This window comes from Bombus bifarius, unplaced genomic scaffold (assembly GCF_011952205.1).
Source record: "Bombus bifarius isolate JDL3187 unplaced genomic scaffold, Bbif_JDL3187 scf7180000007992, whole genome shotgun sequence".
Classification (NCBI taxonomy): Eukaryota; Metazoa; Arthropoda; class Insecta; order Hymenoptera; family Apidae; genus Bombus; species Bombus bifarius.
This window is the reverse complement of record NW_022884373.1, coordinates 2,100,312-2,117,065: the sequence shown is the minus strand read 5'-3', so window position 1 is coordinate 2,117,065 and position 16,754 is coordinate 2,100,312. Positions and strand designations below refer to the sequence as shown.

General features: G+C 33.9%; 1 protein-coding gene across 9 annotated transcripts in view; it reads right to left on the bottom strand.

The window, feature by feature from the left end:
* Positions 1-16,754, bottom strand: part of LOC117205672 (serine/threonine-protein kinase Doa) — a 44,037-nt gene that overhangs the window by 22,396 nt on the left and 4,887 nt on the right. For 3 of the 9 annotated variants that reach the window (XM_033444336.1, XM_033444338.1, XM_033444337.1), the window contains exon 2: positions 5,634-5,706. The exons of the other annotated variants lie outside the window; for them this stretch is intronic. In XM_033444336.1, the coding sequence (XP_033300227.1) occupies positions 5,634-5,680 (47 nt within the window). In that variant the 5' untranslated portion in view covers positions 5,681-5,706. The remainder of the gene's footprint in view (positions 1-5,633; positions 5,707-16,754) is intronic. 9 annotated transcript variants of the gene reach the window in all.

Genomic DNA, 16,754 nt, shown 5'->3' with positions numbered 1-16,754 from the left:
ATTGTACGACAATTGATGATAATGGATGGTTCGGTGATTTTTAGTAGAGAAAATTTGTTTTTATACAAAGTTTGAGAAAAAGTGATCTGTAAGTTTTGATGACTCAGATACTTGAACTACGTATTCAATTGATACTAGCCTCTTTTTAAGAGGTTGTTTCATTTGCTAGTGGCCTTTAATGGCAAGTCTTGTGCTTGATGTATATATATATATTAGTGGTTATACGGTCTCTTGAAGCACGAGAGAGTAGAATGAAAGAATCTGTTGATGAAACGAAGCGATTCATATGGAGAAAAGAGTAACATTCTGACCTAATATGGTCTTCTCTTTGCGGATAATTGATAGGTCTATATAAATTTTGAAAAGAGGATTAAAAGTTTATCTTGTGATTAAAGTATGAATAAACAATAATAGATGATGATAACAAAAATAGATCAGCTTTGGAAATAAAATGTGATACCAGAAGATTACGTCTCTCAGATAATTATGTTCCTCAACTTCCTTATCTTTCTTTGCCACTAATTTAAACCATTAAAATGAAAATAAAAGTGTGTCCAACAATTAGAACATCTAGTTAACACTCACACGTAATAACTTTTAAATGGAATTCAGCCTTAAGTAACATTTTATACGGTGTTTTAATAGTGAATTCTGATACATACGCAATCTACAATTAGAAACCCGGGCATAATTGTTGGAAACAATCTAACTTTCACTCTACTACATCCATAGCTGGCTGATAAAAAGGAGAGAAAGGAGATCTTACGATCTTTCGACGTGCATTTTCCTCCAAATAATAGCGACAGTTTCTAATTACATGCTTAAGAGATCAGGTATATATTTAAAAACGTAGCTAGAATATCAAAGTAACTTGATCTGCATAAGGAAGCTGATAGAACGGCTGAATTATTTACATCTTAATTTACAAATATCTCGATCTGCTTGAACAGAACTGCTTGTTTGATTTATCGCAACGATCTTGTATGGTACCTCGTACGATGAATTAACGCGGATTAAATAGCTTAATGATTTACGAAATACCGATATTTTCGATAAATATCAATTGTTATTTACACTTCAGAGTTGGCGATTAATTAATTTCCAAACCTTTTTATTTGACTATTTTAAACTCCCATTAACACTTAATTAACTTTAAAAGCATAAACACAAAAATTGCCATACAAGATAGTAGTTCGCTCGAAGCAAAACGATCATTGTTATAAACTTTTACAAAGTATTCATAAATATTTCAAAGACATTACGGTACATTTTAAAAGTATATATCAAACAGTATTCGTGTAAACATATATAAGCAATACGTAAAATTCTACATCGATAAACAAATAAATAGCTTGAAATCTATTCTTAACAAACATTTACTATTCGATTCTAAGATAATAATCTCAAGCTTCCAAACTAAGATTATACAGTAAAAAGAAAATAGTCAGATGATAGAAAATTTTTGTGATTGATCGTGTATAAAGAAAAAGAAAGATGATGTTTATGATTAGATATGATTTTCCAAACGGTTTAAATATTGGATATATTTAATTTACAAACGGAGTTGACTGAGAATCAGGCATAGCCTGTCTGCTACGCAAAATGTACACGGGAGCATTTCAGCGCAACAGTGAGTTGACCTACTTTGGGTGTGTCTGGCTTCAAATAGACCATTTCACTTAAGAGTATTTCGCTGACGCCTTCTGCAACGTCTTGATCGAGTCCAACGCGGCAGAAATCCTAATTTCAAGGTTAAACATTCGCAGCTGTTACATCTTTCATCGCTACGCTGCGTTTCGTAGCTGTAAAATCTTCAGGTATCTCTAAAAGAGTAGACATATGCAACGATATTCCGCTAACAAAGAAAACATCGTAATCTTGTTATCTTCTAATCTTATTTTTGTTTAAATTCCATCGCAATAAAATGAGGTTTCACAGTCTGATAAGAGCAACAATTCTTTCATACTATCCCTATATTGTTTATGAAATTTAGTGGAAGCAATATATTTTATTTCAAGAGAAGAACACAATTATAGAAATATCTATAGAACAGCGACTTCCAATTCTTTTGTGCGCAAATATAGTGAAAATTTTAGAAATTTCAATGCCAAAAAGCATGCTTTGTATGCAAATAAGAATTTATGATCTAGGATAAAGTACACTATGTACAAAAGAACCTAAGTGCCACTAACGGTATACATACCATTGCTTGTAAAACCACTGATCTAAAGAATTTTCTTCTAAATTTTCAAGCCTTTACATTTCTAACTAAAGGCACTTCTAATGTTCAAGATACTACACTTTCCCTTAGAATATCTTATTTGATGTTTATAAAATATATAATGTAAGTATATAAAATACAAATCATTTAAAAAAGTTTCAGCAAATATTTAAGTATCTTAGATGTCTATGTGTGTCAGAGGGAAAAGCAAAGTTGCATAAACACGTACTAGTAAAGAAATATTAACTTTTGTATGACGGAAATGAATACAAAGTAGATGTTCAATGTATCCTTCGTATAATTCAAGGCAAGTATGTATAGATGCATCTTGACACAGATTGCCTCTATCCAACCTTTCCTCTCTTCTTTCGACGTATATGTTAAGTCTCTTGGAAACCAAACTAACTAGTTAACTCAACTTTTGTGAATTTTCTCGCGAAACATGACAAGTTTATTTGTCAATAGAAGATCGTATAAACAGTTGTAAATTTCAATGTGAATTTTACTACTTTTTCTACTTTTTAATTTACCAGCTCGTGTAGCACTTCCATTTAAATTTGTATGACCTTCTTGAAACACCTCGTACATATTGCTAACAAAAACACTAAAAATATACAAAACAGAATTTAGAAGCATTGAAATGTTCAGATAGTGACGAAAGGTGTATCACTGTTTGTTACTTCTAACAAGCCATATTAATTGCAAGCGTAATTTCGTTCACGAACGAATAAATCGTGGGACAGAGAAGAGAAGCACAGTGATACAAAAAAGGCTCGAAAATTCGCGACTAACGATGATTCACGCACAGGAAGTTGCCAAGATTTTTAATCGGCCATCGTCCTAACATCGTGGCCTTCGATACCAAACAATACCTTCTTCCCAAACAGACTGATAGGAATCAAAAACAACGTTATTTCACTGAATGGAAAGTTTCTGTGTTATTATCATATTAAACCCTCAAACAGTTTCATTGTAAAAATATACTGGAATTATTGGTCGATCAAACAAATTCTTGAAATGTAAAACAAACGGGTAATTAGCTTCTTGTTCTTGGAAAGCGATGAATGTTTCAACATTACTGACACAAAAGATTGTGTTCTTTAATCTTTAATAGTTAAGGATACTCTTTGAAAAATGAAGATCATAATTATTTGGACAGTGTAAGCACTTGTTATACTTTACTACGCTTCCAAAACCAATTAATAGAAAATAAAATTAATAGAAGATCCTTTGGCTACTGTTCACGCATACGATTTCTCGCTAGAACAACGAAACAGTTTTCATCGTGTTTATTATTCGTTAGAAATCCGACGTCTCAAATTACAATTATTCAAGCAATATCCATCAACTTGGACGTCGTCCGAATAATTGTAACTGCTAATGTACAGTTACAATATTTATACTAGTCATGTAACGATATTCGAATAAAACAGAATCGGTAGAAAAATATCCAAAAAAGTTGCATCGCACGGAAGATCGAGAAACTTTCCATTCTATTTAACACACGACCTAACACACTCTTCGTTCAAACATGACACGCACACGCAACGCACATACCGCTGCAATGATTCCACAAGATACGAGCTCACCCATCATCCGTTATGTACAAACCACAAACAAATCTTGGTGCGTGTCGAGTGCAACGGTTCAACATTCACGCTCCTCGATCGGCGTGGAATGGCGAAAATTCTCTTCTTCTAACTCTCAGCCTTTCTCGCAACAATCTCCAGACAAGAAGAACATCGGATACAAAACAGAGGAGAGAAAATGAAAGGACGAGACGCAGAAGCGTGTTCCGTCGAGGAAGTTGTTCTCGATGTAAATCACTCTGTGACGAGCGTACGGAAGAGGAAGAATCACGCGGACCGAGACGGCATCGCGACGAAACTACGCTAAGCCAATAAGGATCGGCGAAAAGTCGCGGATGGTAGCCTTTGACTGCGAGCTTTCTGCTGGTTCGTGCGTTGGAACACGGCCAAACAGTCCTTCGAAACGCCGACGGGAGAAGGTGGAATTGATAGCGCATTCCGTGTATCCTTTTCGAAGGATCCTCGCGCTAAAGAGGTCATAGGATTATGCGCAAAAGCCGCCCTCTTACCCGCAACGCTACCTCCCACCCCTAAAACCGTGCCAAACACAGCGGATCGTCGCAGAAAACAAACAATGTTTCCCTCTCTCTCTCTCTTCGATTTCTTCTGGCGACTTTTAATCGCGTGAGGGAGTCTAGTCTACGGTTTATCGCACCACTTTCTTCCTTTTTCTTTCTCTGACGTTACGATCGTCGACTAGAGGGATGCAAGGTTAACGTGTAGGCGGTTTACGAGGGTGGCTTGGATCGATTGTGCGCGCTGTGGGTTGCGGAACGTTTGAGTAGTTGACTAAGGAAGAAAAGTTTCTTGGAGAAGGTAGTTTTTTAGTGTGAGAAAGATTAGATGTTTCTGATTTTTTAGTGTTCGTGTTTTTATCAGAAGTAAAGGTATTGTTTTTAATGGAAACAGGTAATCATTATACATTTTATATTTTAAATTTATACCTTAGACAACGTGATACTCGTGGTTTGGTCCTTCGAGTTTCATAGGCGTTTTTATCAGTAATGAAAGTAGAAATTAACGATAGAAGCAGGATCGAGGTCACGAAGAACAGAGATTATATCAGTGGCTCGCTGCACGAATATCGCATATGAAACTTGAGCTTTTATGTGCAACAAATTTATCGTATTTAACGTACATGGAGATATTTTTTAAGAACAACGATCCATTCGTCGCTGTCACGATCCTTTGTCGCTTTATGTTTCTGAAGGTGATCAATGCGCAATTTGCAATCAATTTTGTAATAACGTTAACAATGATAAACGCAAGAGAAGTATTTATTCCATCGTAAAGTATCGTTTAAAACTGCTATCCCTCGGAAACGCGAAAAGCGAGCGTGCAATATATGTGCAGTAAATCTATGTTATCTAATCATCGTGAAAATTTCAAATTTCAAATGACATTACTCGTTTCAATTTTTACGTTATATTATGTTTTTGAATATAAAACGGAGCGCTGAATAATCATCGAGCGAGACGATTTTAATACTTTCACGCTCCACCAATTGTTGTATAATAAACTTAATAAACTTAACAAATTACAACCTATTTAAACGATAAATGTTATGTGTGTCTTTTGTAAGGTTGGTCCACATTTTTACCTGCGCTGTGTATAAATAAACATGTACAAATAAATTGCATGTATGTCCAGATGAGATTACTCGCACAAAGAAACATTTCTCATTTGCAAGTGTGGGACATAATTTACAACACCTTTTCCACTCTTCGCATCCAAGACACCTATAAAACGACTAACAATGATAAATCGCTTATTAAGCAGGTTTCGTTGGTTCTGTTGTAGGGGACATTTCAAATATACTGTACCTTGGTATCCAGGAAGGGCGACGAATGGAGGCGTAGAGGACCGGCATCCTTTAACTTCAGTCCGTCTTGTCACCTGAATTACAATGGAATCACCGCCTTTCGATATGTTAAAGAACAAATGTCGATCGAAACTGATCGAGCGAAGGGAAGATTTATCGTTCGTACGAGTCGAAACAAGTAAATTTCTTGATGATCGACGTAACGTAGGATCGAAATAGTTCATGCATGCGAAAAATACCTCGTCGTGCGTTATACACGAGCGTGTTTACCACACGAGAGAACGTTTTCAGTTACGGTTACTATATTTAAGCCCCTGTAGTCCTCGTTTCACTGACACATCATCGAAGAGAACTTTATTTTAAGTCGTCTCAAGAGTCTCTTTCTTTCCATTTTTAAAAAGGCTGAATTAAAATTATACTTGAGTCTTCTGGATATAAATATATAATGGACTATCTCTTTCGAAAATATGCTTATATTTAATATTTATGGCAAAATTTGGTAATTAGTTAAAGTAATTAGAGTAGAAGCTTGTTAACACGTTGAATGCCACGCCAGTTTTACAAGGTTTGGCCGTGGCGCCACGATGAATTTTTTATTATGAGATACATATCATGTTGAAATATTACTTACAACAGATATGTTACAGTGTATAATCAACATTAATGAATTTTTGCCATTATCAATTATCTCATATTGTCCCTTCGCGTGGCTAGATAATTGTTCTATGTTGTTACGTCCCGGGGCTTACCATGAACCATAATCCATCCCTCAGTCATACTTATTTGGACCCACAATAATCCTAAAAACCCGTCACAAGGTTTTACTGTCAAGGCCCTTAATTACCATCAAACATCTTTCAGGTAGAAACGTTCCTTAGGGTTATTGTTCACTAAGGTAAAAGCGGATTTTCCCATGTTCGACATGGGAAAATCTATATATCATTCCAAACTATTTTTATCAATTTTATACTGCATTTAATTTTGTCACACCATTGTGGCAACAATGGTAATAATACGAAATTTATAACTATTGATATAAAAATACTAAACGAGACTGGAGAAGGACTAACAGAACTAAAAGCAATAATAGAAAGGCAATACAAGACGGCAAGGAGGCAAAAGCCCAAAAGTCGCCATAGTTTTAGAGACAGAATAATTAAGGGAGTATTTAATTAAGTGGATAAGAGGAGAGGTAGATATATAAGAAGCGAAATAGATAACCGAGATGTAAAGCTCGTTCAAACCCGAAAGACACGGACTAGCAATATTAAAGAAAATAAAAAAATATAATTATTGATATTTGTTCAAATTATGTATTTCTACTAATCTTGGTGCGCCGGTCACCGGTGACCCCCATGGCATTCAACGTGTTAGAGAAAAGAGTGTTAAGCATGACAGCCGTAGATCTCATTTGTAGATTTTCATACTTTCTTTTTCTATTTATTCATTTGATCTGTAACTTTTGGTTTATGAACCGTAGAAGATTGTTAGAATCGTCAAAGTTAGAGTAATTGATTTTATTTACAGTTTTTTTGTGCTGTCATTCGCTTCGTGAAGAACGTAGTCCGTGAAAAACAGTCTATCGAAGATATTCACAGATTTATTTATATCCTAAAGACAAACACTGCGAAGTCATTGTTGTGAATCTTGTCAATTACCAAGCGATCTATAGCCGTTCTTAGAAACAGTTTCTTCAAAACATGTGATTTAGCGAACGCTGATATTATGCGCCATACCTGTGCTTCATTCAACAAGCTTTAAGTAATATTTTTGACGCGAACGAATGGAAAATCTAATTATTCGCAACCTATAAATTCCTACTTCTCTGTGTCCAAGAAGAATATGGTGTGCAGAATTGAAATTAAAGGCAAGAGTACAAAGAAACTATAAATAAAACAAATTACTCCAACCTCAACAAATCTGGCAATTTTCTATTCAAAACTCCCCGTTACGCGGCTTATTTAGAATCTAAGGGGACAAAATTATTAAAACTGTTAAATTATTAGATGTTAGCGTTTACAATTCAGAATTTAGCATCCGCAAAGATAATCTCGGACAGAGGATTTATGTCACATTGTCGTTGCAGAAAATAATCGCTGAGCCTGAAACCACCATTAATCAAATTCATACTTCGCAAATACTACGACTGTCCAATTTCAATGAACAACAACCAAACTTTCAAGTCACCATCGATAAGAACTTCTTGAAAACAAGTCACGTGTCTAACGAATCTGAATTGCAAATGAGATCAGACTCGGTCCAAAGTATAGATAGCGTTTTCTATGGTGAAAATAATATATTACGGAAGACTTTGTGGCTGATCGACGAGCGAAATTTGCGTCGAATCGAAACCAACAACGTCACACACGCGTCACACGTTACACGCGAACAAAGATTCTGTAAGATGGAAGTTCGAAAAGAACGAGTTGTTTCCTTGAAGGAGAAGGAAGTCGAAACGAAGTAGTGCGGAACGAGCAGGAAGAGGAAACGACGAATTTGAAAAGAAGCTCGAAGGTCGAACGGCGGCTCGAAGAAGCTTTCCCCGGGTCTTGGTAACTGAAACTTTTGTTCTGTGTTAGACGATTTATGCGCAACTTGCCCAAGAAGGAAACCAAGTCCTTGGTCTCGTCGAAAACTTGCCCGCTTATATGACAAACAGCTTGTCATTGTCGCATTTGTAAAAGATAAGTCGAATCGAAGGTGCTGTCACTTTTTTACTTTCGTATTTGGAACACTGACGATCGTTCGCAGATATATACTGACGTATGTGGGTATTTTTGGATTGAAATGTATCGATCGAAACTGCTAAAAGACGCCTCGCGGTTAATTAAGACTTCTTTGAGAAGATCACGATCGACGATTACCGCGGAATAAAATTTCCAACGTGAAAAATATTTCCTTTTCGTATTTGCTCGTTCATTATTGCTTTTACAATTTTATTTTGTATTTTACACTATCTTGGGGATTATTTACCGAGGCAATTTGAAGTTGGGCTTTGCTGCTTGAACCGAGAAAGGGGAACGTGACATAGAAAAATATTTTACCCCTTGCAATTAACAAAATTACAATTCTTATGAGAAATTAAATTATTAGTGGACAGGCTTTTCCTAAAGTAGCAGATCTAATACATATAACGATTCATATTTAAAAGGGCTATTCTGTTATTGTACGTGTACATAATATCCACAGAAATTAAAGTTAGAGGGGAAATACTGGCATGGAGAAGCATCTTTCCTGAGAATTCAAAGATACAAGAGAATATCGCATATAATAGAAAATAAATATCTGTAGTAGATAATACTCAACTGACATAATATATACTGCAATAACGTGTATGTAACTCTACCATTGCAAACGTAGCATTGAAAGTAATTGAACAGATGAAATGTTGCAGAGATAAGGGAGATGCTGCTACCAGCATAAGCGTAATAATTTTATGTAATATCTTTGCTTATATAAGCGTTTCAATCCTTTTGAAATATCGGATGCCTCGTTGAGTGGCAAAATCAATTGATTGGGTAACTCCTTAATTATATATGTATATAAAGCAATGCGCCCAGTTAGACAAAGTACATAACGCACTACGGTCTATTAATGCAAGCACACCTTGTATAATCTTATAGAAAAGAAGATTATTTCTGGAACTAATAAAACTATGAAAAGACTGTCCCATATAGGAAAAAAAGCAGGATAATATATTTAGACTTTTTAAAATTTATTATCCAAGTAACTGAAAGGCAGGGTATTTTTAGAATTTTTATTTAAAGTAAAACTATAGGGACGCTTGTTCAAATTTTATTTACCAATTTGGCTGAAGTATACGAGAGACATGAATATAAACGTGAAGGATGTGACGAGCATATGAAAGCACTGTAAATGTTTTCGACTCGGTAGATATCGTGAAATCTGGCACGATCCGTAACAATTGTATGTCTTTACGTTCAACTATGACCTTTCATGTTCTCTCGAAATTCCAATAAGACCGACTATAATGAAAATTTATAGCAGCATTAAAAATCAGTGAAAGCTATCGAAATACTTCTATAAGTTTCGCGATCGTGTTTCCTTTTACGAGCTGAATATCGTTCTTCGATACTCGGACGAATAATCATTTATCCGACATTTCGTCGTCGATATTGTTCTTTAATGATATTCAACTTTAATGATATGAAATTATTTGATACTATTAGCAGCATAAAAATCTTGAAGAATTTCCAAATAAAAATATAAAGATACTAAAAATCCATATTGCAACTGTTTCAATCTCATTCTACAACTTCGAACTTCTAAAAATCACTCCAAACATTATCTGATTTAATTAATTATTATTTGAATATATATAAATTATTATTATATTTCTACTTTTAAGATACCACATACAGTTAGTCTCCTGACCATACCGAGCAATTTTCTCATACTAAAATTAACACAAATGACTGCACACCGAAAATAACATAAAAGACCGGAAAAAATCCTCGAACAAAAGTAGAAAAGACGCCGAGCAAATATTCGAAATTCGTATTACATTCGTTTCAATGAAATTCCATCGCTTCGTTTCAAACTTCGTCGGCACCTTAAACCTCTAGAAAGCACTGATAACACAGAAAGACAGAAAGAAACTGATAAAAATTAATTTTATGTATCACAATTATCACCAGATTAAACCAGATAAAACGAGACCTTATAAAGAAGCAATTTATGACACGTACCGTTTATTCATAAGCCAGTGCTCATTTACTAAACGCTGACGTCCACCCTTCGCGAGGAATTCCCCTATTATTGCAAGGCTGATCGAAACTTTTTACGAGCCCTCCAGATGGATGGGCAAATAAAGAGAGCACCAGGAGAAAATAAACAAGGACCTACATACCTAGATTCTAAGCTTGATTGGTTTTCTCTGCGTTAAATTTATTGTTAACGCGCTCTATGCTGCGAGGAAAAATAGATTCTTTTGACAGACCCATCATTTCCAATGACAACGATACATTAGAATTTGTGGTTCAAGAAAAAGTAACGCTTATAAAGTATCATTAAACAATCTGTTCTTTCCTTGGAGTTATTTTATCGATATAATATAGCCAGAAATATCTTTCCTTAATGGGACAGCTTTTATTGAAATTATTCTATATTATAGCTATTTTAAGGTTGAATTCTAATTCTATGAAATCATATATATTCACGCATCTTTAAATTTTTTACAAAATGCACAAAAAACGTTCATAATCTATTTTTAACATTTAAAATCCTTTCAAACTTCAGTCTCCTTTATGCAATAAATGTTTATCTCGTTTATATATTGAACGACAAGGCGCATTTAAAATTTAAAATCCTTTTCATAATTTCCGGTTCAAATATTGGTAATCTATTTATAAAATTTCACCTCGAAAACTTTCCTCATTCCATTTACCTCATTTGTATATTTAAGGACAAGATTCATTAAAAATGTTTAATTCTTTTTACAATCCCCAGAGCAAACGTTCATAATCTATTTATAAAATTTCACCTCGAAATTTCTTCTATTTGCATTGTACTTTACGCAAGAAACTCTTGTCCCATTTATATATTTAACGACCAGATTCATTTAAAATTGAAAATTCTTTTTTACAATTCCTGGCTCAAACGTTCATAGTCTATCTATAAAATTCCATCTTGAAATCTTTTTCAATTTCAATGCTCTTTTTACGCGACAGATTTTCATCTCATTCGTATATCGAAGAACAAAACGCATTAAAAATTTTGAATTTTCTTTCCAACTCTTTACTCGAAGCAAAGCAACGACCAACACGCGCAACCGTAAGATCTTAATCGAGCAGAGAATCGTACAATGTTACGAAAGAAACCAAGAATCGAGAAACGAAGAACAAAAACGTAATTGGCGTAAGAACGAGCGCTCATTAGAGACGACAGGTTTTCTAGCTACGACAAAATCACAAGAAAGATCGTAACGTACAATAGCGACGTTAAACGGGGACTGAGAATTTTTATCGTTGCGGCAGCCAATTTGCCAGAGTACAAACGGTTTCATCGGGAGCCTTGTTTATTATCGTTCAATCGCGTAAACGCGTGCAGCTATGTAATTAATTAGACCGGTAACGAAGGTAATTAACTCGAGAGCACGGTCTCGCGTTATGGTTGGAGATAATTAGGAAGCTTAGATTTTACGCGTACCAATTGCATCTCCAACTGGCTAAGGATTCTTTTGCAGAACGTAATTTGTAGAAACTCTTGATTACTTACTGTGATTACGATTATGTAGTTTATCATCTCAAAATAATTACTCTCGGAATTTCTTCTCTTTTAAGTGGGCCTTGTGGGGCTTTTAACGACTTGCCTTGATGGTTTCTAGTGTGTTACGAATTTTTACTAAAATATAATTCGTAGTAGGAAAAAAAGATAATATTTTCCTGTCTTATAAAGGAAATTTTACAATAGGTCAGCCTTGCACGTGATTGTCTCTCGCCTACAGACAATTCATTTGTTAACGAGATCTAGCGATGAAACGAAACATGCTGATAAATGATTCAACGGAAACAGGCTATAAGATCGCTTAGATATACATTAGCAGCAAGCTTTTAGAGAAATATTCTCTGCGGTAACCGTAAATCGTCAAACTTTCTCGAAGTTTTCTCCGCGTAAAGATCAACCCAAATTATTACAAGATTCTACTTATTGAATTTAATGCCAAATTATTAAGCAATAAACTCTTCCTTTCTTAGAACGTAAACGCTTGTACAATGTTTTCCAATCGAACACAAAATCACAAGTATACCTAATTAAAAAATAGTAGAACTGTTAAAAAGACTTTCGAAAAACTTGTTCATTTAAAAAGAGGAATATCATCAACAAAGCAAAAGGAAAGAAATAAAATTCCAACAATTCTACTAAAATAATTCAAAAATTCCAATAATATAAATTACTGTATGATGAATTTCTAAATAGAAGCACAAAAATCCTTTCATTTAGAAGGAACAGAAAATGACTAGCTAAGCTAAAAATGCAGAGAAGCTGTTTCTCCGCTGGTATCTTCTCGACCCTTGGCATTACTAAACGTCTACGAGGCTAAGTTTCTCCATCGTTCCTTCCTTATTCCCGGTCGTTTATCACGATCAACTGCAAACGCGCAAGAAATCGCGGTACACCGTCGGTATATACAAATTGCTATCGGGCGTATAATACATCAAGAAACGCGTTGGAATCTCGAAATTGAATAATTTCGAAGAAACGCAATTGAGATCAGTCATCGACCGGCACGCGATACCAGGAAATAACTGCAACGAGAAATTACCACTATTCGTTAAATGCAACCTTAAAGGCAACGAACGAAGAAGCTTTAAGCATTTAATTAATCTCTAAACTCTCATATTAGTCGTTTCGTATCCTCGAAATCTTCCGTGAAATGCACGATTAATCAACCGTGAAAATACCGCGCGTTTTTCAAACGTAAAATCTTGCTTCGCGATTGTCTGTTTAATTCGAAACGCGTATTATAAATTATCAATGGATTTTTTCCTGAATTCCGGCGAATCAATTACGATTCAATGGAAATATAAAATTCTGTTACTTTCTATTCTGTGTTTTGTTCTCCGAATTTCTTCCTATGTCGTTATCACGTTTTTTTGTAAGGCCTGGATTGGTTTCTTTTTCTCGATTAATCATCGAGATAGAATCGGAACACTACGTTTATGCCACAGATTTGATAAACTTTGAATGGAAAATCTTCAGTAAAATTTCCTATGATACTTTATCGAGTCTCAAGCTATCTAATCATTCCAAACATAATAGTACGATTCCCAGACCACGTTTCCATAATTTGTCCAGTGGCAGCCACGAAATCATCAGTAAACGCACGATATGGATACTTAAATAGTCTAACACAGTGAATATTTATTTACGAAAAATTAGGATTGATTATAAAACGTTCTAGTTCAAAGCGAATCATTGTAAACATACTAAAATTCCAGGAGTCAAGTTACGAAAAGGTGAATTAACTAAAAAAAAAAAAAAAAATACCTGACTTCAGAATACAAATCGCTGAAAATTCAATAAAATTCTGAGAGAAACTACGTTGAAAAATTTATTTCTAAACAGTGTACGACTTTCTTTACCGAAAAATAAAGCTCAGAAAATGATCGTAGTCTACAGTAAGTCAATGCAAATTCATTAAGAAGTTCCAAGAAAATCATCGATATACGATGTTACGTGGTTATCACTGCAACTTCAAAGATTTCCAAAATTAGAAGCGATAACGATCTCCTCGTTGATTTTCATCGCGTATATTAATGAAATTCTATACATTCTCCAGCCAGGTTTTGCATTACAGCGTCGTGAAATTCGATTTACAATATCATAAATTGCCGAAAGTCGAGATAACTTCATCATGAGACGCAGTTTATAATATATTGATACGAAGAGAAATTGCACGTTTTTCTAGCGATGCAAGTGTACAAACTGGAACGCGCAAACACGTTGTAACTGGCTGCTACTTTCTCAACAACGATTAAAGTCTTTCCACTACAAGATTAATTAATTCTTTTTTAAAGAACATCGTAAGGAAGAAACATGTACACTGTTTACTCGTTCAGAATTTATAGCAATTGGATTTTTAAATCTTTCCATAATTATTCTAAATGTTTGTTTAAGAATATGAAAAGGCTCTTTATGTAAAAATATTTGTTCAGGTTCTATTCGTTAGTATCTTGCCATTTTAAATAACAGAGAAGTAGCTTGTTATTTAAATTAATTTTCCGTTAAAATCCAGAGAAAATAAACAAATAATAAATTATTTGATGTAATGAGATTTATAAGAGAGTTTCATTACTTCCCTTAAAAAAAAAAAAAAAACACAGAGAAAAAAGAAAAGATAAGGCAAAATGTTCTATTACACAATGACATCTATTTGTTACATAAGGAATTCTAATAAACTCTACAGATTATTACAAAATTTTACTACCATCGTCATTATTCTTCATAAAATGTTACTTTGTGATACTCTACATAATTAAAGTTATGAATACATTTCATAAATAAGGAACTCAAGAAGATATACTCGCTCATATCAAGACATTTAAATGGATATGAATTTCCCTAAACTATTTATATTAACGACATACTAGTATTAACTCATCAACTATATCTTTCATTGATTCATATATATGAAAATGAAATAATCTGAAGATAAAGAATTGTTCAAGAAGCAGAATAATTATATAAGCTTTCATAGTAGCGGACATCAATTTTATTCTGATATCTTAACTTTTAAAAAACATTTTTATCGCGTCATAGTGACACACTATACGTAGTTGCAACGGTCATAAAGAAAATTATCGCAAGTCATTTTATCTACGATTGCACGCCTTATATCCTATCAACTATTCAGATACTTTTAAGCAGCATGCGACGTCGTAGCTCTTTTACTATACAAAATGAGATATAATAACTCAAGTAAATGTTACGAAGTTCCATAAGAGTTATCAAAATACGATAAAAAGCTTCTCTGTTCCCCTAACGATAGCTCTAAAGTTATTTACAGCAAATATTTAGTTTATCCTGTCGCATTTAACGCAGAGGGAAAAGATTACATTTCAATATTTATTTCATTTCAACCCCAATAACTATCTAAACTATAAATTTTAGAAAACTTAAAAATATAACTTGCAATAATTTATTCAACCTGCTCCATATAAATTTCAAACTCCAAGTTTACTAAACTTGCTAGAATTTTGAATCAAGAACATACAAATAATAAAATTCTTCTGATGATTTTTGTTCTGATCTTCTAACATGTTAATAGCAATTTTCATTCTGGAGTAGCTCTCGTCAAATATAATTCCGTTTTATAAGATCATGACATCTTCTCAAAACTCTTGCCTTTTAAATTTTCTTCTGCCAATCAATATACGATAATTGTCATCCGACAAACACGACGGTGGTTGAATAATTAGGAATAAAGTGCGCATCAATAAAATTCTCGTACGACAAATTTCCTTTAGCAGTTTCTCAATAATACTTTCCGGCGTTAGAATAGTTCAGAAGAGTGATGGCAATTGCCATCTAAGGGCATTTTAATTAAGCGATCTCAGCGAGCGACGACTTCTACAAAACACCTTCTCATCCACGCGCTGCTGCGACATACCACGTTTGTCCAAGAATCCTTCCGCGTTTCTGGCGAGCCAGTGCAACTAAATCAACTCCAACGGGTTCGATCACGAGTTCTTTTTCTGATCTATTTATTCTTTAAATCACGGTGCTCGAAATACAATCAAACTGAGCATCTAATGTCTAAACGAGAAATATTTAATGCGGGGCGATCGATGCAATTGAAAATAAAATTTACAGTGGATATCTCATGATATTGATCGTGTTAGAACCTCTACTATATTATTTAAACGATAGGATCGATATCTTGAAAGCTACTACCTCTTATTGTATACAATGAAGTTTCCGATTGTGTGAATAGTATGGAATTTCTTTCGTGTTAGTTGGTAATTTATTTTGTAGGATTTGATATAATGTTTCCAATCAATGAATAATAATTTTATACCAAGCGTGTGAGGGAATTTTGTGAAATTAGATATTTTATATTATAAGTTGTTAGTTTGAATACGAATCATGATATGAATTAAGATAGATATGTAAATAATCGTGTGTTAAAATTATTCACTTTCTAATATCAAATATATACTTTCCAAAATTATTAAAAAGTTACATAGATTAAGCTGAATGTTAAGATACATATTTTATAAAATTTCATGGTATACTAGTTGTATAATAGTTCATTATTCTTGCTATTCACACATATTGAATAATATATGTTTTACATTAGACATGATAATGAACTTCTAAACAATTCTGAATAATTATAATCAAATCATCCAAAGCAAATTACCTTAATTAATCTATCCACTTTAAATTAATTTAATTTAACAACCTGTTTGATTATAAAACATAAGTATCTAACTAACCAATTTCCTAATCATCGACATATTTTGTTCTCTAAACAAACATTGCCTGACAAAACAAGCCTTATATTAAGTAGCAATCCGAGACACGTAAAACAAAGCTCTGTACACACTTACGCAAACGGGACCGCCAAGAACAAACAATAATCGTTTATTCATGACTC